General features: G+C 55.6%; 2 protein-coding genes across 3 annotated transcripts in view; both read left to right on the plus strand.

The window, feature by feature from the left end:
* The first annotated feature begins 73 nt into the window (after positions 1-73).
* Positions 74-2,836, plus strand: KCNE3 (potassium voltage-gated channel subfamily E regulatory subunit 3). Of its 2 annotated transcripts, none has more exons than XM_080574444.1 (2): positions 74-1,059; positions 2,054-2,836. In XM_080574444.1, the coding sequence occupies exons 1-2, from the start codon at positions 768-770 to the stop codon at positions 2,437-2,439; spliced, it is 678 nt and encodes a 225-aa protein (XP_080430570.1). In that variant the 5' UTR covers positions 74-767; the 3' UTR covers positions 2,440-2,836. The 2 variants fall into 2 exon arrangements, with proteins under 2 accessions (XP_080430570.1, XP_080430571.1); XM_080574445.1 differs by having other exon boundaries at positions 2,142-2,836.
* A 7,646-nt stretch (positions 2,837-10,482) lies between these two features.
* Positions 10,483-22,100, plus strand: part of PGM2L1 (phosphoglucomutase 2 like 1) — a 37,188-nt gene continuing 25,570 nt past the window's right edge. The window contains exons 1-2 of the mRNA XM_080574374.1: positions 10,483-10,762; positions 21,444-21,611. Of these exons, the coding sequence (XP_080430500.1) occupies positions 10,664-10,762; positions 21,444-21,611 (267 nt within the window). The 5' untranslated portion in view covers positions 10,483-10,663. The remainder of the gene's footprint in view (positions 10,763-21,443; positions 21,612-22,100) is intronic.

The following is a 22,100-nucleotide window of genomic DNA, read 5'->3' on the forward strand; positions in this document are numbered from 1 at the left end:
GGGCCGAAGGCCGCCGGGACGGTGCTGACGTGGTGGGGAAGGGCAGCGAGAGGGGACACGGGGCGCCCAGCGGCACCCGCGGCCTTCGTCACCTCCGAAACCGCTGCCCTGCCTGCGGCGTCTGTCCCAGGGCCCCGACGGCCTTGGGGTTGTGGTGGCCTCCTGAGGGACGTGGGGAGGGGGCTGCAGGAGCCGGGGGGGGGGAGGCCCTGCCCCGGGGGAGCTCCCCCGCGGCTGCCGGGGCCTGCGGGGAGCTGCGCAGAGGCCGGAGCCGGGCTCTCGCCGGGGGTGCCCAGGGCCAGGAGCAGAGGCCCCGGGCCCAGCCTGGAGGCCGGGAGGTGCCCTCTGGGCCCCAGGCAGCGCTGCTGTGCCGGGCGGGTGCCGGAGCCCTGGCACAGGCTGCCCGGAGAGGGGCTGGGGGCTCCTCCGCGGGGTCTCCGGCAGCCGCCGGGACGTGGGGCTGGGCCAGCGGCTCCGCGGGGCCCCGCTGGGGCGAGGGGGCGAGCGGCGGCACCCAGGGGTGCCCCCAGTTTGTGACTCGACAGCGTCTCCCCACGAGCCACCCGTGGGCTCACCGCACCACCTCCAAGGGGCACAGCAAGGGTTTTGTGTGGAAAGAAAGACGCAGTGGGGCTGGAAGGGCCCCAGCGTAAGGGCAGCAGGGAGGAAAACGCCATTTCACAGCAGCCGGCCGAGCTCCGGTGGTTGGGGACGGGAGCATCCCGGGCAGGCTCGGTGCCCGCTGCGAGGGCTCGGGGACAGCGGGGATGTCCGGAGGAGGGACAGGAAAGCGTGACCGGCAGCGTGCGGGGAGGGAAGCGCGGGATCCGGCTGGGTGGCTCTCCCGGCCCCATAAAACCTCTTGCATCCGGGCTCGGGGGCCACGGAGGGACCTGAGGGGCTGGGGACAGGCTGGTGGCCCTGTCGGGGCTGGGTGGCTTTGGCAGGTGGCTCTGCCCCGGGAAGGGGAGGAGGCTGCGGCACTCCCAGCCCGGCTGGCGGCCGCGATGCTCCAGTCCCAGCTCAGCCTGGCGGCCGTGCAGGCACCGAGAGCACCCGGTGAGTGCGACCCCCCCTCCCCTTGCTTCCTCCCCCTACACCCCCTGTAATACGGGGACCCCCAGTGCTGCGCCCTTCTGTAGGGCTCTGTGGGTGAGAAACCCTGTTTTTCTGCTCGAAATCCCCCAAATTCAGGCTTCCCCTTGATTTACAGGTGGTTGTAAAGACAGTGGGGTCCAAGGGTGCCCCCCCCCCCATCCCCTTCCACTTCACAGCTGTCCCAGGGGATGCACCCCACATTTGGGGGAGCCTTTTTTAGGGGGGGGGGGCAGCTGCCTGTGCAGGCAGAGGGCGCATGGGGGTGTGGGTTGGGCTGGAAGAGGAGCCCCGTGTCCTGGGGGGGCCGGAGGGGGTCCGGGACCCAGCTTGTGTGTGGGGATGGAAATTCCAGGGGGTTTGGGGCAGCAACCCCTCAGGATGGGTCCACTGGGGGCATGCAGGGATCTGTGCCCCCCTGGCTAGGGCTGGTTGGGGTGATTGGGGTCGGTGTGTGGCAGGATCAGTCCCAAAGCTGTTTTTTCGGGTGGGGGGACCCCAGGCAGGTCCTGGCAGGGGCTGCAGCTGGGGCCAGCGGGACCCCCGGGCATCCCTTGGGCACAAAGGTGACGCCAGCCCAGGGAGGTCCCTGGGGTCGGGACCTATTTCTGCAGGGGAAGTGCCTGGCTGGGTCTCGTCCGTCTGTCTGTCCATCAGAGGATGTCCGACAGGCATCCGCACACGTGCGCCGGGCGCTTAATCCGGATTGCCTTCAAGTGGCTTTGATCAAAAGCATTAAATGCCCTTACGCAGATTTGGGGTGGATTTAAGTCTGAAGGGAGCAGCACCGAATTAATGCTGCTTTCTGTCTTGGGAGGGCACGGGTGGACCCGAGCTGGAGGTGTGCTGGGTGCCCCCAGCTCCCGTGGGTGCCAGCTCTGCCGATGGGGACGGGGCAGGATTTGGGTTTTCTTCCTCCACCAAAATATTCCTGGCCCCCTGCTCCTTGCGCTTCAAGGACCATTTTGGGGCTCATCCCTGGGTCCATCTCCGGCCCCATCCCAGGACATCCCCACCGCGGGGGCTGACAGCTCCCCCTCACGCAGGCTTGGCGAGGAGATGGAGGATGACAACCGGACAGAGCCGTGGCACCGGAGCCTCCAGGCGATGCTGGATGCCTTGAACCAGACGCTGCACGGGGCCATCCTGCGCCCCGCCGCCCCGCGCAACGCCAGCGCCCGCGCCGGCCGGGACGACAACGCCTACATGTACATCCTCTTCGTCATGACGCTCTTCGCCGCCACCGTGGGCAGCCTCATCCTGGGCTACACCCGCTCCCGCAAGGTGGACAAGCGCAGCGACCCGTACCACGTCTACATCAAGAACAGGGTCTCCATGATCTGAGCCTGGCCCCGATGCCGCCTGCAAAGCCCCGTGGTGCCCAAGGGGTGCTGAGCCCCCCCGATGCGGGGCAGGAGCTGGGCTCCTTGTGCCTGGCACGACCCGCAGGCAGGTCCCGGCGTCGCAGAGCCATCCCGGCTGGGGACATGGGGACACGGGGAAGGCAGAGGCGGCTCCTTTCCCACCATTCCCATGCCCTGCTGAGTTTGGCAGGGGCTGTAAAGGAGGAAAAATTGCCACTTCCCCGCTCAGACTGGCCAGCATCACCCTCCAAAGCGTGCCGTGGGGTGCCAGTAGCTTAGTGACGTGGGCTCGCGGGTTTTCCTGGTGCTAAAAGCTGTCATTTTAGAACGGCGTTGGGCCACGCTTCGCCGGCGGGGAATTAAAGGAGATGCCGGTTCCCGAGGGCTTGCGTCTGCTTCTTCTCTGAGCGTGGTGCTCCTCGTGAGGGACAGCCTGCCCCTCGATGGCTCTGCGGCGGCCAAAATTGCTTTGTGATGGGACTTGCGGGGTGATTTGGCACCGCAGCCCGATCCCACACCCAAGACGCTTTCTCCCCGGCCGGCCAGCATTGCTCCAGCCTCGGGCGCACGCTGCGAGCCCGGCCGGAGGCACCCGGCTTCGCGCGCCCCCGAGGGTCCAGCCGGGCTCTGGCCGATGATGCCGGAGCTTTTCCTGCTTCCTTCCTGCGGGGTGCTGCCGGCTGTAGCTTTGGCCTTTTGTACCGCAGCTCCCAAATGTGTTTTCCAAGGGGCAAGCGCGTAGTGGCAAACGGGAAGGGGATGGACTCGGGCCCTCCTGGGCTCCTTGGCTTTGTCCCCGCAGTTGAAGCAGCCGGGTTTGGGGCTGGCCCACGGGGTGGCCGGTGGCCAGGAGGGCGAATGTCCCCGTCCTTCCCAACAGGCTGCCTGCCAGGGCCGGCGTGGGGCAGCAGCAGCCACCCAGCCCCGGCGCCCGGAGCGGTCCCTCGGACATCTTAATCTGCTTATTATGGCTTAATTAACGTCTAATTGCTGCCAGACCGGCTGGCCCGTAGGGCACCTTCCTCCTGCACTCAAACACCGCCGCGGCGCCTGCGCCCACGCCCGCGCCGCCAAACCCTGACCCAAACCACAGCGTTTCGGGGAGGGCCGGCAACCTTGGCACCCGGGAATTTGGGATTTCCCATGCCTTCAGCCCTGCTCTGGGCACGAAACCCGATGCAGGGTTTTGGGGGGTCCCTGGTGGGCTGCGTTTTGGGGGCAGTTGCCGTTTCTGGGCTGGGCACGTGGTGCAGGAAGGGAGCTAAATGCCACTGCTGTCCCTCGGCACCGGGTGCCCGGCCCAGGCAGGAGGGGGCTCGAGAGGCTCCGCCGTGTTTACCTTGTGGTTACAGCGTTGGGAAAGGCAAATAAACCCTTTATCTGCAAATAACTCAGGGGAAGCAGACCGGGCGGGCACAGCCGGGATGAGATCCTCCTCCTCCGGGTGGATTTGTGCTCTGTTTTTCTCCACCTCCACGGTGTTTGTCCTCCCCTAACACCCGGAGCACGCCTTGTGCCAGGGCTGGCATGGGGTCCCCGGGATGGGACAGCCTGGTGGGCACCCCAAAACCCCCCAGGATGTGGCCTTCCCAATGAAGGGAAGACCCTACAAGGGGAAAAACCCTCCTGAAAGAGCAAGCTCCTGCAGAGGTCGTTACCCTCCCGATTTCCCCTCCGTTGGCAGTTCCTCCGCCTGTCCCCGTAATTATATTCGGACCAGGGCCTGTGGAAGGCCAAGGGGGGGCCGTGGGTGCCCCCACCAGCCACCGTCGGGCTGGGTGACAAGGTGCCAGTGCCACCTGGTGGCAATGGCCTTGGGGCCCCGCTGCAGCCGGGCACGTCCCCATGGGACCCACGGCTCGTCCTCCGTGTAGGTTGTGATGGGCTTTGGGGGATGCTCGGAGGGGCACGGGGACGTGGGGATACAGGGGAAGGCTCCCCAGATGGGTTTGTTTCAGCTGCCAGGGGGAGGATTTGGGGGCTAATTAGGGGCTCGTGATTATGGGTAATGCTTACGGGGTTGGACAGCACGGAGGTGCGCTCGCCTGGGCACAGAGCAGAGCTGGGGCAGTGCTGGCCTTGGCGAATCACTAAATCAAACTGCAAATTGCAGCTGACTACGTTGGGGTTTGCAGCCCGAAAGACACGGGGCTCGTGTGAGGCCAATATATTTAGTTGCTTGTTTTTATTTTATTTTATTATTTTATTTTATTTTATTTTATTTTATTTTATTTTATTTTATTTTATTTTATTTTATTTTATTATTTTTTATTTTGTTTTTCTCAGCACGCAGCAATGAACCACAGGTGAGACGACATCGGCAGCAGTCTGCCTGGTCCTCGGGAAAGGTTGTGGAAACATTACGTGCATGGGAAGCCGAGGCTGACCTTGGTTTAAGGCAGCTTGGGGTGCGGCGATAGGGCTGTGGGCGTCGTGTAGGTGAGAATTCGATGAGAATCGCACTGGCGAAACAGGAGGGACCGACAGCGATGGCATCCGATGTCCTCCGGCGAGGTGACTGAGCCCTGCCCAGAGACAGGGGTTTGGCCACAGCCAGCGCTGCCCTACGGAGATTTCTGGGGGGTGGCGAGGTGGTTATTGCGGGAGCGGGGCTCCTGGACTCTTCCCTCAGTGTCCGCAGCATCCATTTCTCCTAAATACATCGGTTTGTCCCAATAAAGGCACAGCCCCTTCCTCCAGCTGGTGGCCCGGTGGCAGCACGGCTGGGGTGACACCCTTGTTCAGAGGGACGAGGGAAACAAAAACGGCCTAAATGAGGGAAACTGACCCATTAGGAAGCTGCACAGGGATCACGACGCAGGATCGGAGCAGCTGAGGGTGAGCCGGGAATCCTCTTGTACCCCCCTGAGGGTGGGCACGGCCGCAGGGCAGTGTCTGGCAGTGACAGTCAGCAAAACGCTGGCTTTGTCCCCCGGGGTCTCCCATCACCGGGGATTTTCAGGAGAAAATTAACCGCACGCCTGTAAGGACGAGCGAAATTCAGCTGAGCTTGCTTCCAGTCCTCCATGGACTTATTTTTACCGTGACCCAGATATGTTGGATATCCATGTGTAGACGTGGGAATCCAAACGTTTCGCCCACCCATCTGAATTTTCTGTGGCTGAGCTGGCCCCCTCCCTTGTGAGGCTGAATTTTCATTTTTAAAACCCGCCCCTGACGTTTCCCTCGTCTCGAAAGCAGACCCCGTGCTTTCGCCTTTTGCTGCTGCAGCATTTTCCGGAGTTGCGGAGCGCTTGACAAGCACTGGGCCCGGCCCAAAGGAGCCATTTTACGAGTTCGTTTTAAATTCCCTGATGGAAAACGCCGCTTTCCACCAGGAAAGCCACCCAAGAACACTTGGTTGCGCTGGGGTGAGTCCCGGCTGGATAATCTGCATGGGCTGGTGATAAGCTGCCGTGAACTTATCGCGAGCCTGGCCATAAAACCAACCGTTGGGACTGCGATCGCGGGGCAGTTCAGCTCAGGTTGCCTACCGTACGGGTACCTGCGGGATCTGCACCACGGGGTGAAAAAAAACAGCATTTCCTAATAAAGCTCAAGGCAGCATTTATTCTTACAGACAGCCGGGAAATCCCAGGCACCTGGGAGCTCGTGTTCTCCCCTTACAGGAAGTTTTCTGTACAAATTTTCTCAGTTCCACGCCATTTATGCCGCAGTTCGGGATTAATCGAAGGGATAAACTAGGGTGAAAAGCCTGACCCACGCTCCTGTTCTTGCTCTCCCATCGGAAGGGACGGGCCCGGCACATCTTTTCCACAGATGGATGTGGCTGAACCGTTCAGCGGAGCACGCATGTGGGCTATTAATACCTAGCGGGGAGGATTAAAAATAACCAGGTCTGGTTTGGAAAGGACAAGCTTTGATATACGAGGGGACTGGAGCCAGCCTCCCTGGGGTGCTGAGACCCGAGCGAGCAGGAGGCGCCGAAATTTCCCCCACGCTCGCCGCGGCTTTCCCACCTCCTTCACCGAGTCTATAAAATGCACTTTATCAGATCGGACGACAGGTTAGGGTGGGGAGAGGAGGTGAGCCCGAATTTCTTTGTGTTTGCTGATCAGACAGGTGCCCGCGGGCAGAACCGGACCTGTCGTGTGTTTTCTGCACCGCGCTGCCCGGTACAAAACGTGTCACACGTGGGGGAGCTGCGGCAGGGACCGTCACCCCAGGATCCCAGCCCTGCTGTTGGGCTGAGAGCAGAGGCTTCCGGCAGCTCTGAGCTGCGCGGTTCTGGTTATTTAGGGCATTTAAGCCTTCAGCAAACCAAAGAGGACGTTGTCCACGCTGGAGGGTGCAGGATCAGGCCCCCGGAGGGCTCACATCGCGAAGCACCAAGCCGCGGACTGGTTCCCAGCCTCGGCGGTTCCTGCCGTGTCCTTCCCTCCTGCCAGCCCGAGCTTCTTCAGGACAAAGACTTCAGCTGCTTGGACCCCGGATCAGGTTAAAAATGGCATTCGGGCCCGGAGAGGCACGTCCCCACGCAGCACCCTATCGACTGGCAGGGGTGTTATCGCTGCCCGGGTTTAGGGTTGCGCTGCCTGCCCGGCAATAGGGTGCTCCGAGCGAGGCAAATAGAAGGATGGGAGTTGCTGCATTATTACCAGGTAACCCAAGAGGCACAGGGTGTTCAGGATACATAAATAATAAAACAAAAGCCGTGCCACAGAGCAAGGGCATGCGGAGCGCCCGCCGGGCGAGCTGGAAGGACGCGCTGGGTTCATCCCGCGTGACTCGTCTCACCGCAGGAACCGGGGGCAGAAAAAACCAGCCTGGAATATCATTGGAAGGAGCCGCGGGCCCTTCGGAGGCTATTTGGAATAAATTACGCGCAGCAAAATTGCCATGGAAACACCGCACCTTCTGGGTTCAGCCCCGAGGCTCTCCGGCGCGGGGCTGGGCAGCTCTGTGTAATCAACAGAGCTAATCCGGGTTGTTGCGGGCGAGGATTTGGTCTGCGGTACCAGGTCATTGAGGATGCTAACACGACCGTACAGACGGTTTTTATTTGTGCTTCGCGGTGACATCACCGTGTGCTCAGCCATTCCTCTGCTGAAAAACACTGAGCGCGTTGGTAGGAGGGAAATACGCGCACCATTGTTCGGGGGTACGCTACTGAGACGCTGCAGACCCAGCCCTGCTGGGCTGACGGGTACATTTAACCGTCTTTACCCCTGCACTGCGTAAATGCAAACCCCAAACAGGAGCTGTGTGTTATCAGCAAGTCTCTTTTAACTTGCATTATTTTGTCTGCGTTAAAAGACGGCTCTCATTTTGGGGGCACGGGCAGTTATCTGCCGTTCCGTAGCTGCAGTTATGCTACATGGGGGCAGTCTGAGTTTCAGAGCAGCACGGGGAGCAATGCCTTTCCCTGAAAACACACACACACCGAGCTGCACATACGCACATGTAGATGTGTGTTTTGGCTAGGATGAAGTCATTCCCTCCAGCTGAGCCCCACCACGGTCCCTGCTGGCGCTGGCAGCTCCCAGCACAGGAGATCCTGCAGAGAAGTTTCAACCCCTCAACAGCGTGGTTATTCCCACAAAAGTAATAACACACAAAGATTCTTATCTTCTATGAGGCTGCTTTATCTTTCTTCAGGGAAATAACCACGGAGGATCACCAATAACTGAAGGACTGATAATTCTCCTATTTAAGTATCAGCGATTAAGGTCAAATCCTGCTTTTAATTGTGGCTAGGAAGCTGGGCACTGATAACGTGGGGTGCGGGCATGGCTGTCACCTGTCACCGTCTTGTGTGAAACTGCTTTATGAGATTCAGGGTGCCATATAAAGAAACAGCCTGCTTGCTCTGATGGCAGAAAACTACTCTTCAGAATAATTTAAAGCTCTCATTAAGCGTATAAGGAAAAAAAAATGTAGCCACGAATGGAAGCATTTGAAATATGAAGTTTAATTTTAACGGTCTCTCTTACTGCCTTTCCAAAGATCTACAGAGTTCTTGTAAGAAACGTTCCTGTTTGGCAGGCTTTAGAGAGGCATTTAACATAGGCATTGTCCTTTTTGTGGGAAAATGAAGTTTTTATAGACTGCAGCTTCTGTTGTGCTGGGCTCTGGCCTTTCCTTGAAAATAAAACACAAAGGAGCAGAGAAGAGCAGCAAAGATACGAAGAGCAGAAGCTGTGCCTCGTGTCGACTATCATGTGCAAATTCCCTGAAGGAGCCACCCTTGTCAGCTATTCTGAGATCTGGAAAAACGTGCCGGCATCTGGCTGCTTGGGACACTGCTTTAACTGGGCTCAGGATCACATCAGAGCTGCTAAGGATGCCATCTCTTTGTGCGGAGACATGCAGAGAGAGAGGAAAGGGAAAAATGAGAAAGGGAGAGGAAATAACATGAAGAAGTGGGTGGCATGGGGTGCATAAGCCTGCAGGGTGATGCCGAAGCTGGTGGGAGGCATGGTGCTGAGCAGTCTGCCCTCAGGTTGGGCTGGCAGGCTCACCTGTGGCTGATCGTGTGGCAGCTCTGGTCGCAGAGCCCTTTCCTACTGCCCCACAGGCTGCCTCCTTCTCCGAGCGTCGGTACCAACAGATGGATTCCCCACATCCCTCCAGGGAAGGACAGCCTCACCCACTGACTGTTGGGTTCATCTGTTATGTGTGATTTCCTCGCTCCGTCTTCTTCTCCTTCTACACCGTAAACAGCCGTAGGACAGCCCTGCAGTGATAACAGGTTGATTTATTTCTGTCTTCTTTATATCTTCTGCTGCCTACCAGCAGCCCCGTGTAACAGAGCAGTTTACAGGTTCACCTCCCCATACCAAGTCCGTCCCCCGGACCAGAGGATTTCTTTGTGTCTGCAGCCAGGAACCAGGTCCCTTCAAGACACACTTGAGAGCTTCAAAAGGGAGGGATATTACCATCAGATTTCTAAGCTTTTATAACGGACTGTTCCCTTCTATAGCTTACGAGAGCTATGCCGTGCTGCTTCAGTACCCCAGGCTGCGTCCCTGCATCTTTTCATCCCTCCATTGCATCCTCCTCACCCATCAGGCTCATTCCACCTCCCCAGGGGCCTGTGCTGCTCCCAGCCTTGAAGCCCCGTTGTTTCACACCTCCCTTCTCTTCCAGCATCCCCTGGGCAGCGGTCCTAATCCCCTACGGACCCCAAAGCCTCGCATCGCGGTCCCATCGCCCTGCGGGCCCCGAAGCCTGGCGTCAGGCCGCAGTGCCTGCGATCACTATGGCAACCTCAGCAGAGCTGCTGGGGATGGCAGCAGGGCCGAGCATACATGGGGACAACCCGATTACAACTGGGGCTGACCAGGAAGGGGGTGAGGGTTGGTATTTCCCTCCTCAAGACAATTTAACTGCTGCTGGAGCCTGTCTGGGAACACCTCAGACTGAGGGGCTCATTGCCCGAGGACGGGCTGATGCCATTTTCCTTCCAGAGAGAGAAGCGAGAAGCTTGGGGGCTGGCTTAGGGCTGACAGAGGCACAACCAAGTAGATTTTTAGGTTTTTAGGTTTTTGCTCCTATGCATCACCCTGGTGGATTAGAGTGCCTCTTCAGTGGGGCGGTACGGCATACCCTAAATACACACATACACACACATTTATTGATATATTTTATTTTATTTGTAAGTGAAATTTATTTATTTTTATTTATTTATTTTTATTTATTTATTTTTATTTATTTATTTTTATATAAGTGGAAACAAGGAACACCCAAGGAGCCTCCCCTGCCCCCGAGGCCCCAGCGCTGTCTGACACCAAGGGACGCCTGGAGGCGAGGCCGGGCCCCTCAGCGGCGCCGCTGCCCCCTCAGGCCGTTCCACCCCCTGAGGCACAAGGCGCCGCGCCGCGAGGGCTGCCGGGACTTGTAGTTCCGCACCTCCCACCAACCCCTCCCCTTTGCTGCGCGCTCCGCGCGGACCGGACTACATTTCCCGACAGGAAGGTGGAGGGCGGGGGAGCATTTCCCCGCCCCTCCAGCGGCAATCCCGTGCTTTGATTGGCGGGCGGGCGGCGCGGGGGCGGGGCCGCGCTGTGGAGAAGCAGCGGTGGGGGGGGCGCCGCGGCGCTGAGGGGAGCGGGCGGCGGCGGGCGGCGGCCGGGGCTGGGCGGCTGCTGTGGCCCCCTCAGGTCCCTGCGGCGCCCTCCCGGCGATGCCCGGTGCCGCGGAGTGAAGCCGCCGCTGCCGCCGCCGCTCTCCCCTTCCCCGAGATGGGCGACGTGAACTCCAACGTGCCGCTGACGGCCGCCCGCAGCACCGGGGACGCGCAGCTGGACCGGGCGGTGTGGCAGTGGCTGAGCTGGGACAAGGTGCGGGACCGGGACCGGGATGGGACCGGGACAGGGCTGTTGAGGGCCGCTGAGAGCCGGGGGCACGATGCTGGCAGCCCCCCGGCACCCCATGGCCGAGCCGAGGCACCCACGGCCCGGCGGCGTGAGGTGCCCCCGGAGCCGGCGTTTTGACCGTTTTCGCCTTTATTTCCCCCAAAACCTCCCGGTTTTAGCCCCCCCTCAGGGGCTACGGGGGGGCCGAGAGCCCACCCGGCGGGCTGCGGGCTGGCTTAGCGCGGTGCGAGCCTCCCCTGAGGAATCGGGTCCCTGATAACGCCTTTTTTTTTGCGTTATTTTCCCCAACCCGCTGCCGAAAGCCTTATTCTTTTTTTTTTCCTTGCTGCTTTGCCAAAACGTCACGGGCTGGGCTTAAAAACATCGCCTGGGGGTGGGGAGGGACGCAAACACCCCCGCACGCTGCTGCGCCTCGCTCCTGGTGGCTTCGTTTTGTTCCTGCCCCAGCCAGCTGCGTGTCACAGGGAATATTTCGGGGCTCTTCTCCTCCCTTGCCAGCTGCCCGTCCTGCAGCCGGAGCCGTGTCCGGGAGCGGCGAGGAGGTGAGGAGCGCAGGAAGGAAATAATATCTGCGGTAACGCACCCGACAAGCCAGGCCGAGCTCCAGCACCGAGGGGTTTTGGAACCTGGCTTTGGGTCGGCGTGGTGAAAGGCTCTTAAACGCCTCAGTATGTGCTGATCCCAAAAGGGTATGAACTAGGAAGATTTACGCCTTTTAAACTTAAGGCTACCAGGGGAAAAAAATACTTTGGTTTAACCCAGCAATGGCAAAATGTTATGGTTTCTACGAACCGAAATTAGCCAGCCAAATAGCAGCTGGAGAGGCACCTGTTTACCCCAGCTTGCCAAGGTGACAGTCGCGACGCTTCCTACAGGGCTCGAGCTTCATTAATTAGAGAGGTTTCGAAGGAGCCCTGTGAATTTTGGGGGCTCCAAACCAGCTGGCGGAGGGCTCAGAGCAGGGCTGCTGCAGCAGGAGGAGGCTGGGCGCGGGCAGCGCGGCGGCACCCGATGTAAACAAAGGAGGGGACGGGGGGGGGACGGGGAAAGCTGCGAGGAGAAACTCCTCGTTTCATCGCGGACCCAGGAGACAAGGCCTCTGGAGGCTTGGTGTTACCAAACAGCGCGACGAGGTCTCTGTCTCACCCCCAGCTTCCTTCGCCCTGGGGACTTTCACTGCCTCCGATCAAAGCAAAACGCGTGTGCTATTTTTCCCCCCCCCGCTGTATTTAGCTGTGGGGAGCTTTTGTCCTCAGACTTAATTGAAAATTGCTCGCGGTAATTAATTAGAGCCGCGCTCCCCGTCCTCCTTGGTTCGGGCATACGTGCTAACCTCCTCTAAAACTGGAACTGTGATTAAGGGCCGGGGCGTGGGTGGAGGAGAGCTGCCTGCGTGACGAGCGCTCTGCTGCTCTCCTGCCTCACCACTGCTGTGCATCTTCCTCAATGCTGCTAGCGACTGGCTCAGAGGAGCCTCACTGACTAAATCTCCCTTCTTTCCCCTTGATCGCTGCCTTTATTTTTTGCTTTGAGACACCAGGCACGTGCTTTTGTTCCCAGGCGTACGAGTGAGGGCTGAACGATTAGTCGTTGTTCTCTATTTTCTCCCTTTAATCCCTCTTCATTCGCGCTCTAACTTTGTTATTGTCTTTCCATAACTGTCTCGAGTCTCCTAAAGGCGTCTGTCTTGTACGGAAAGCTGCGTCAGAGCGGTTGTCTCCAGGAAAACCGCTTCTGTTTAGGGCAGCTTTGGAAATTGGGCCTTGATTGTAGTAATAGGCAGCTTTAAAGCGGCCAGAACGTGCCGCACGTAGAGCGGCACCGAAACGAGGCGAGCTGAGCGTTTGTCGTGCACAGCAGAGGAAGCTTTCGGGGCAAGTCCGAGGGTCGGATCCCGGCTTAGCAGCCGGTGGGGTTTCACGGGGGGGGGCGTGTGATTAAATAGATCAGGCTCTTAATCAAATACCGCGGTCTCAGGCATAGGTTGGCAGCTGTGCCCACACGATCGCACTGACACGCGGAGGCGGAGTGGATAACGGGTGCCCTCGTGCTTTCCCTCGGTCACTCCTCGCGCTGTGAAGACGAAGCTGAAGCTGCTGCCTCCTAAATTCCCTCTGCGGGATCAGCAGGAGCCGTTTGCGTGCCCTGAGTGCGCTCAGCGTCGCTTGGCTTTGCCTACAGGCACTGAAGTCGTGGAGGAATGCTTGTGCAAAACTGTTTGTGGGCTGTGCTGGTCGTGCTGGAGCTGATTTGGGGGAATGGGGATGTTCTGTGGTTATCGCAGCAGGGGGTGTGTAACGGGAATCGGTCCTCTCAGCTCAGTCCTACTTGCTAGCAAGGTGGCTTGCTTAGGGGCTTTTTTTGCAGTGCTCCTGACTGCTGCCACTTAATTTTTGTGGCTTCTGAGATGTTTGAAGAGGAAACGGACTTGGTCATTACAGACCAATGACCTGCTCCCGTCATTCAGCTCGCAGTTTTTAATTTTACAAAGCCTTTACCGCGAATTTCGAAGAATGGAAATTGCGGAGAGTAAAGTCTGGGAAGTGGCCACGAGTGAAAAGAGAAGTTCCTCAAAACTACGTGCGTTCATTGCAAGCTCTAACATTAAAACCTGTAGGGTATAAAACTGCGAGCTATTGGGACAGCTGATTCCGGGTGGATGGGTTTTGTGCCGGCACATTAATTGGGGCGCTTTGGGATGAAGGTGAGGACTCCCCTTCAGCAGCAGTGGGTTATATGGTGCACAGGAACTTATTGTTCGGGTAATGCCCTTCGTAACGTGCTTTAATTTCTGGTTAGCCCTGAAGTGGTCAGGCAGGTGGACTCGATGATCTTCGTAGGTCCCTTGCGACTGAACTATTTTAATATATTTAGAAAGACTCGCGGGAAAGACGTGTAAAGGAGTGCTTCTGGAAGTATTTTTGTTTTTATTTGATGTTGGGCCAGCACAAAAGAGGCAGCTTCCCCGCTGGGCTGTGCAGCTGGCTCCCGGGGAGCCCTGCAGCACCCAGCCCTGGGGCTGCCTGCCTCCGAAGAGGCTAAAAGAGAACAACAACAGCAGGTCCTGTTCCCTTGCCCCTTTTTAGACTTGCCCTGCTGCTTGCTGCTGAGGTTTGTGGGTTTGAAGGCCGGACTCCGGAAGAAAGATGCTCGTGGAGCTGACTGAGGGGGATGTTTCAGCCCTTGGGAATTAAAGGCATGTTCGAAAGGCATGTTCGACCCTGCATCCCCCAGCTGCTGCCACACTGGGGATGGCTTGGTGCGAGCTGCGGGACCCGTGTCTTGCGCTGTTCAGCGGGGAAAAATCCTGGCTGGGTGGCCGCGGATGGCCTTCGGTCCGCTCAGCGGCCGGTCGCCCTGTGGTGTTCCCCAGGGCTCGCTTCTGGGGCCTGTTTTGTTTGGGATTTTCGTCGATGGCATCGATGAGGGGATCGAGCGTGCCCTCAGCAGGCTCACAGCTGACGCCAGGCTGGGTGATGTGCTCGAGGGTGGGAAGGCTTTGTGGACGTGGTGCTCGGGGATGTGGTTTAGCAGTGGGCTTGTGTTAGGTGGGTGGTTGGATTTGATGATCTTACGGGTCTCTTCCACCCCAGGTGAAGCTCTGATTTTGCGGTCTGTCTGTCCCTGATGTGAACCAGAGATTTCGCCAGGAGCTGTCAGGGCCTGTGGCACAAATTACGGATTTCCAGGTTTTAGGGTGCCCTGAAGAGAGGGACTGATGGCTGGGATGCGGCACATCAGCAGCACGGCCTGCCTGTGCTTCCGGCAGCCTGGCGTGGCTGTTTTCAAGCTGCCTGTGCCCTGGTACCCTCCTCTGGGGTGAATCGGCACTATTTACGCTGGGTAGCACTTGTATGAGGTCATGGAATCATTTATCTTGGGGAAAAAAAGCTTCAAGGTCATCAGTCCCACCACCAGCCTGGCCTCCCGAGTCCCATCGCCAAACCAAGGAGCACCTTGGACGTGCTGCTGCCTTCCTTGGGGCCCCCTTGCTTTTGGTAGTTCCAGACCCTGGTGTTGGTGACTTTTTTTTTGTAGTGTAGACACCCAGAGCCTGCGTGCACGGGTTGGGGGAGGTTTGGGGGAGGTATTAGGACCCTCGGGGACAGCATCGGAGGGTTGGGTTTTGGTACCAAGCCTACCAAAAGAAGTCTGCTTGTCCAGAGGGGCTGCAGTTTGTTGTGGGACCAGGATTTAGGAACGAAGCAGAAAAAGGCAAACCAGGGGTGTAAGTGTACCCCGCTGTGCTGGCACAGGCTACCCTGAGCATCAGCTTCTCTGCGGTCACCCAGCTGATTTTCACGTCAAAATGGTGGTGCCATTGCTGGCTGGTAAGCAAACGTTTCCTGCTGAAGGAGAGGGAATGAGAGCCTGAAATTTTTAAGGGAAACTGTAAAGGAGAACTTGCTGCAAGTGCCCTAAGTTACGTCTGTGCGGTGATCGGCTACGCCACAGGCAGCGCAGCGTCTGTGCTGGGAAGGAGTTCCTGCAAAGATGTGCTCCGGTGGGTTTGGGTCTAAGGGGCTGACCCTGATTTCATCTGAAAAAAAAGCTTAAACTGATTGCTGATCGAAAAGCAGAGACTGGCTGGCAGCGCTTGGTGTGCTTCGTTTGTGGCTGTCAACTTTGCTGACCATGAAGCAAATCTGACCTCTTTTTTTTTTATTTTGCCTCTCTTTTTTTTTTTTCCCCTTTTTCCAGGCAAAGAGTGCCTGCAACGCCAAGATTGCTCGGAGGGAGAGCTGTGAACTGCAGCTATTTTGACAGGGCCTTCGCCTTGAAATCCAACCCTGGCAGCAAACACATTATTTACGTGATTGGGAGTGAAATGATCAGGAAGAAATCCTCGGCTAGTGCCCCTGCACCTTAATTCTGCAGCTGTTTCAGGTTGTGTCCCGCCGAGCTACAGAACGGGGGGGCAATTCTCTTTCGGTAGGCAGTTGTGCTGTACAGGAGAACTGAAGATAAAGGAGGATAACGATGAATTCAGCAGATAATATGCTTTTTTTTTTTTTTTAGTAAAACTCCCAGCCTTTCTTAAACGTGACGTTGCAGAGCGTCGACTGCCGTGGGACTTGACCCCAAAAGTTCTGTCGTACGTACGATTCGGGCAGAAAATGTTTGTAGGAAGCAGTTGAAGCTGTACCTCGCATCCCTAACAGGCTCATCCCCTTCCCTCTCAAAATCCACTGCAGCCACTTCCAGTCTTGGCTCCGTGGGACTCGCAGTGGAGGTTATGAGAAGTTCCTGACGTGGAACTAAAGTCAAAAACGGATAACTTGCAAAAAAAACAAAAAACGTTTTATGAGGAAGTAGTCCTGGCTTTCTGGAGATGGCACCTCTGTAGGTTAGTATAATAATTCTGTAGGAAAACATAACGCAGAACTTATTTTTTTCTGATGCTCACGCGAGTGCAGAGCTGTGTTCAGGCCCTTACCGTAGTACGGTCTGTCTGCCTCTGTCCTAAACCCTTCTCGTTTCCACTTCTGTGACCATCTGAAATACCGACAGAGCTCCTGACGGCCCCGTTCCCTTTAGTTTTAGTTTCTCTTTTAGTTTTGCCTGCTGGTAACGCAAAGCCTGCGAGAATGAGATAATTCCCTCAGCGTCCTTGGCGGTCTGCTCGAGATGGGATAAGAAAAGAGCGCCTGTCTCTGCTCGCTCCTCGCTTCCCACGCATCAAATTGCGAGGCTCCGAGCTGCTTACGGATTAAGAACGCTTCACAAATTTACATTTTAGAGGGGCGGATTAGCGCATCTGAGGGCGCTCACGCTGCGGTTTTGGCTGCTGCCGGGGGGCAGGAGGCAGGCTGGGGGGCAGGAGCAGCGGGAAGGTGGCGCGCAGCAAAGTGCAGCTGCGCTTGGGTGCGAGGGAGCCCTTCAAACTGGCACCGAGATGGTCTGGGGGCTGGAGCTCTTGCCCCGCGAACTGGTGCTGTTTCTCCTGCCTGGCCTCTCCACCCCCAACTGTGGCAGGGCGCCTGGTGCCCCTGTGCTTGCCCCTGTGGGGCAAAGGCTGAGAAATACAGGGCAGGAAGGACCAAGGGGGGAGAAGGGGAGGAAAATAAAACACGAAAAAAGGTAAGAGGCACGCTCAGAAACCCAGCTGTAGCCCTGTCAGCAGCCAGAGGCTCCTCTTCCCTTCCCTGGCCCTCTTTCAGTGCATTTTCAGCCTCTTCCTTCTCCGGGGCCCTCCCGGCTGCTCTCCCCTTATCTGCTGCCTCCTTGTGCCACCTTATCTGGTGCTGCTGGGTGCCGAGCACCTGCCCTCTGCCCCTGGCGTGTCCAAAAAGCTGCGGGGGCTTTGGAGATGAATTAAGGGTTGGTTTTTGTGAAACAGCATAGCTTATTTCTGCTTCAAAGGCAGGAGGGGGCTTCAGGCAGTCTGGTGGTGGTGTTACGGGGTTTGGTTTGTTTTTTTTTTTTAAGGATATTTAGAGGAGTCCAAAGGCAGCGTGTGCTGATTGTGAAGGAACTTCTCTGCGCTGGGACTAACGGAGCTCGCAGACACCGATCCAGGCAGCGGCTAAGAGGGGGCACTTCAGGTGTTGAGTTTGTGTTTCTAAAATGATTGAATTTGCTGCCAACGCCGTGCTGCTGCCCGGCTTGGCTTCCGAAGCTCGAGAAAGCCTTTCCTAAGCAGCGGTTTTATTGCAGTTATTTTCACGCACCTCAGCGAACTGCTGAGAGCTGCCGGTAAGCCTCACACTTAGCGTCACATCACGGCGTCCTGGGACTGATGGCGTTTCTGCGACACTTAGAAACGCACCGGGATGCTTGGTTTTAGGCTGATGTGCTCTCCTTGTGCCCTCTGCTTCACGTGGCAGGCGAGTAGTGCTGCTGGGGAGGGTAACCACACGGGGTACCAAGGACTTCCGAAAACAGGCTTCTAAGAAATCTTCTAAGAAATATTAGAAATATTAATATTTCCGTTCTGTATTTCCACGTCACGACAGTTCTGCTTCGAAAAATGAACCTTTGCAGGAGCTGCCGTGAAACTTCCCGATGCCTTGCTTTATTGCATAGCTGTCAAGCAAACCAGCAAAAAAATAAAAAACCAACACTTTTTTTTTTTTTTTTTGAGAATTTGCAGTAGAATTAAACTTCAACCGGGGCACCTTCGGGAAGCAGGAACCGATGGAAAGCCGTCAGGATCCTGCCACGCGGCTGTGATAACGGCTGGCCTGAGGTCACACTGCTGGTGCCGCTGCACACACAGCACGAAGCATGTCATCACCGAGTCTGAATTTACATCAGCTCTTGTAAATTTTTGTCTTCCTGCTGCCCTGGGTGATTCAGGTCCTCTCGTGAAAGCTTTAGGATCTTTTTTCTTTACCCCGTAGCTTTTCCTCCCCCCTTCTTTTCTTTTCTGACTGCAGGAAATTTTCGCTACCTGATGTTCGGGTGCCATTTTTGGCTGACTCGTTTTTGTTCCCTGGAGAATCAACGAGGCAGCTTCCGTCAAAAAAAAAAAAAAAAGGCAGTTAATCTATTTGTAACGTAAACGTTGGTGGTACGGCTTCAGGAAAGCCTGGCCTCAGCCTCGTCAACTCAGGGCTGTGAAACGTGTGGTGTGGTGCACGTGCTTCTCTTCGTGGAGGTGAGCAATACGCTGCATCCTAAAAAGCTATTAAGGATGCTGAATAACCTTATTTTAAGGCAGAACCGTGCGTTGAGTCGTGGTGGCGTGAAATGAGGCTTTCAAGCAGTCTTGCCTCAAACTCTTCCCGTGTTAGTCATTCGTCTTCTGGCTGGCTGCCTCCGAGCAGCTACAAGAGGCTTTCGCTTCTGGGATCTCACAGGAGTTGTGCCCCATTGTTTTTGTTTTATTTTGGGGCCTGCTTTAGCAGCGCTGTGAGTAACGGCTCGCTCTGGTTGCGGAGCCCTCCGAGAGCCCGACCAGCAATGGCTTGCCTCTTATTTTCAGGCACAAATACGTTAAAATCTAACTTAAGCTCACGTGTCTCGTTTTGCTAGGATTCGAGACCTGTTGTCCAGCAGTGGAAATAGTTTTGCGCTTGCGTACCAGCTTCACAGAAGCTTTTCTTCCCCAGAAGAGGTGGTGTGGGGGATACCCGCAGGCTTTTCCCAGCGCTTCCAAACCCTCCCGAAGATCTCCTCTCCGTGAGGAGCAGCGCCGCGGAGGCAGGGTGGGAGCTGCCGCTGGCTGACCTCTGCTTTAAATGTCAGGGGTGTTTCACCCTCGCCTTCCAGATTCCGTTTGCCTTCTTTAACCCTTGTGTAGGGCTCTGCTCGAAGCAGGAGGTTTTAGAGAAGCTCTCGTGCAATCGGAGCTGTCCTGCGACCGCGGCTGTCACAGGAGTTGTTTTATGCTCCGTGTTGATCACTGTGCCCGGGCTGCGTTCTCAGCAAGCCCCTCCCAGGGTTGCAGAGTGCTTACGGGGACTGTGTCCTGGCCAAACTGGGCGCCAGGAGACGGGCCTGAGTTTCTTGATGCCCAAATGAATTCATAGAGCCCTCAAAATCCCCCAAATTCTCCTACTTATTTATTCACTGCTTCAAGACAGCAGCCAATGGGTGAGTTGCTTCCAACAACAAGCAACTTGTAAAAGGATGCTCCAACAGGTACATCTTGTAAAAGGACAGGCACCAGTAAGTACTCTTCTGTCCTTGTTCTCTTCGTCCCAGGGGACTTTCTCCTCTCCCTAGGCATGCCCAGGGCACTGGGATTCGTGTTACTGTGATTGTCTAATTCCTGTGATCGCAGGTAATTAATATTAAAGTTTCCCTCCTTGTCCCCCTGGCCTCGGTGTTAGCTGAGGGCGCAGATTAACTGCGAAGAACAAATAGAGCGTGTGTGTGCGCGCTTTGTGCCCTTGGAAGTTCGTAGCTGTGATAGTGCAAGGTAAGAACAGTCCTGTAGGAACCGAGGGAGATCTCAACAATGGGCATTGTGTGTCCCGCCCTGCCCCGTGACGTACCGGGCGCTGCACGTGGCTGACTTCAAAGCATTTGTAGGGTTGTAGCCTTCCCTACTGTGTGAACCTGAAGGTAAATATTTGAAGTCAGCCTTTCGGAGAAATAGCTGATCTCTCCTTCAGCTGGACTATGAGCAGCAGTAAATGTACTCCCTATACGTGAACCAACAAAAGCTGCCGTTCCTCGTGAATGCAATAAATGTTGAACAATGAGTAGGTGTCAGATCAGAAGAATTGCTTCCTGCTGTTTTATTTAGCCAACCTTTTTCCTTCTTGGGTGCCCATTCCTTTTAGTCTTGGGTTTTAGGTGCTGAAGGCACGGGATGACAACTTTCCCAGTGTTCAGTCCTGGCTCGGGTGGTGTTTGTGTCCCTTTTGTTGGTACAAGAAGCCCTCTTTGCAGGTCAGGAGCTCCCTCCTCAGGAAATAGATCTCCCTCGAATCTTCCTTGAGCTTCCTGCTGTCGTTGTGCCGTCCCTGTGCCTCTCTCCAGGCTCCTCCTGTGTCACGGCCCTTGCAGGTACCCGCAGAGCAGCTGACAAAGCCCCCGTCGCGATGCCCCGTACCGACAGCACGGAGTAGAGGTGAAGTGCTGTGATGCTCAGAGAGCGATGAGAGGAGAGAATTGCTCTCTTCTCTCTGAACCCTGAGGCTGCTTACAGGTTTTTCTACGTGAAACGAACTGATGCACATATTTGGTTTTTAAACTCTTCCTTTGAGCAGGTTAGCAGGTTGTGTGTGTTACTGGTTTTGGACAAATCACAAAGAAATTGCTGTTTTTATGTTATCTAAGATGAAAAAAAGGTTACTTTTCACTGATAGGAGTACTGCTTTGGGGGGTAGAATTGGTTTTTCTTCAGAAAGATGCTAGCTCTTAAACCCCGTGACTTCTCTGCTTAGTGGCTGTATCATGTACTGTGTGCTAGATGTGTTTTTTTCTGAGCTTTTAAGTAATCGTAGAAGTTTGTGGAGTTGTTTTAGTTCTGTTTAACTGACAAAATTGAGACCCTCCTAAATATAGTTGAAAAGCCAAGTTTGTGGAGTAGCAGAAGTCGCTGTTACAGCGATGCATTGGGGCATTTACCTTCTGATGGAGCAGCACTCGGCTTTCTGCAGCCCCATCGAAAATGGCTGGGCTTTTCTGGCAGGGAAAACGCACAACTTTTTAAAGAGTTCGTGACAGGTGGAGGCTTTGACTCTCTTGTGCCTGCCTCACTAAATGTTAATGTAATTGAGAAGACAAGATTTTTTTTTTTTTTTTTTTTTTTACAATGTCAGCTTTATTCTGTTGTGCTTGTTTGCAGACCATTCCTGCAGGTGGGGAGGAAGGAAATAGGGCTTCGAAATTAGGATTTTTGTCTGCCTTCCAGCAGCACAGATTGCTAGTTAACTTGTGCTGCCTGCCTTGGAAAAAGCTGCTCTAAAGTCTGTGCGCCCCACTTAGAGGCTTGATGTAGCTGGAGGGTGTATCGATAACTGAACATCAGCACACCGATGGCTGCATGTTTGATAAACAAGGATGAAATAGAAAAAAAAAAAAGAAATAGAAAACATATGATGGAAATGAGAGTTACAATGTAAGTTCATGCAGACAGGGTTTTTATAGGGTAGGAAGGACTTGTCTAAGAACTCGTTAAAAGCAATACGCGGATAGTTTTGATCCTGACTTCAAGTACTAAACGAAGACCTTTCATCTTCTTTTGCAGAACCAAAAAACAAAAGAACAGATCGAGAACTTGTTACAGAATGGGAAGCATAAAGAGTTACGGGATCGTCTCTGCTGCCGGCTGACCTTTGGGACTGCCGGGCTTCGCTCTGCCATGGGAGCGGGCTTCTGCTACATTAACGACCTTACGGTGATCCAGTCAACGCAGGTAAGTCGGGTAGGTGCACAGCAGGGAACTGAACAAGTTCACAGGAAGCTTTTGGGTTGTGTAATGTTGCCCTGAAACGCAAGCTGGAGCCGAAACACAGCAGCCATAGTGATAGCGTGGAATGTTTTAGGGCTGGAAGGAAATAAAATAGCTGGAACAGGTTTAACTGGACGTCCTAGCAGGCAGAGTGTAATCGCTTCGGCTGGAATTTGGCCAGTAGCTGAAGTCTGTTACGCTGCTCTGAAGGTGGAAATCATTAGCTGTCATGAGAACCTTTAGTATTCTGCAAAAAATACCCCAGCACACAAAAAAAGGGGGAAAAAAACAACCCCAAAAGGATAACCACCCCCAACCAAACAACCCTTTTCTTCTATTTTTAGCCAAATTTGTGATTAAATATGCAAAACCAACAGGCTTTACTAGAGAAAAGAGCAAGAAGTAAGATGAAAAAGCAAATGTAGGCTGACTGAAGAACATGTGTTGTATATT

The sequence above is a fragment of the Anser brachyrhynchus genome, assembly GCF_964034855.1.
Source record: "Anser brachyrhynchus genome assembly, chromosome: 1".
In the NCBI taxonomy this organism is placed as follows: Eukaryota; Metazoa; Chordata; class Aves; order Anseriformes; family Anatidae; genus Anser; species Anser brachyrhynchus.

Excerpts from the sequence above, each read along its gene's own strand:
- KCNE3 (XM_080574444.1), top strand. The coding sequence starts at position 768 with ATGTCCGGAGGAGGGACAGGAAAGCGTGACCGGCAGCGTGCGGGGAGG. Across the intron at positions 1,060-2,053 it reads GCAGGCACCGAGAGCACCCG|GACCATTTTGGGGCTCATCC; the intron begins GTGAGTGCGACC and ends TTGCGCTTCAAG.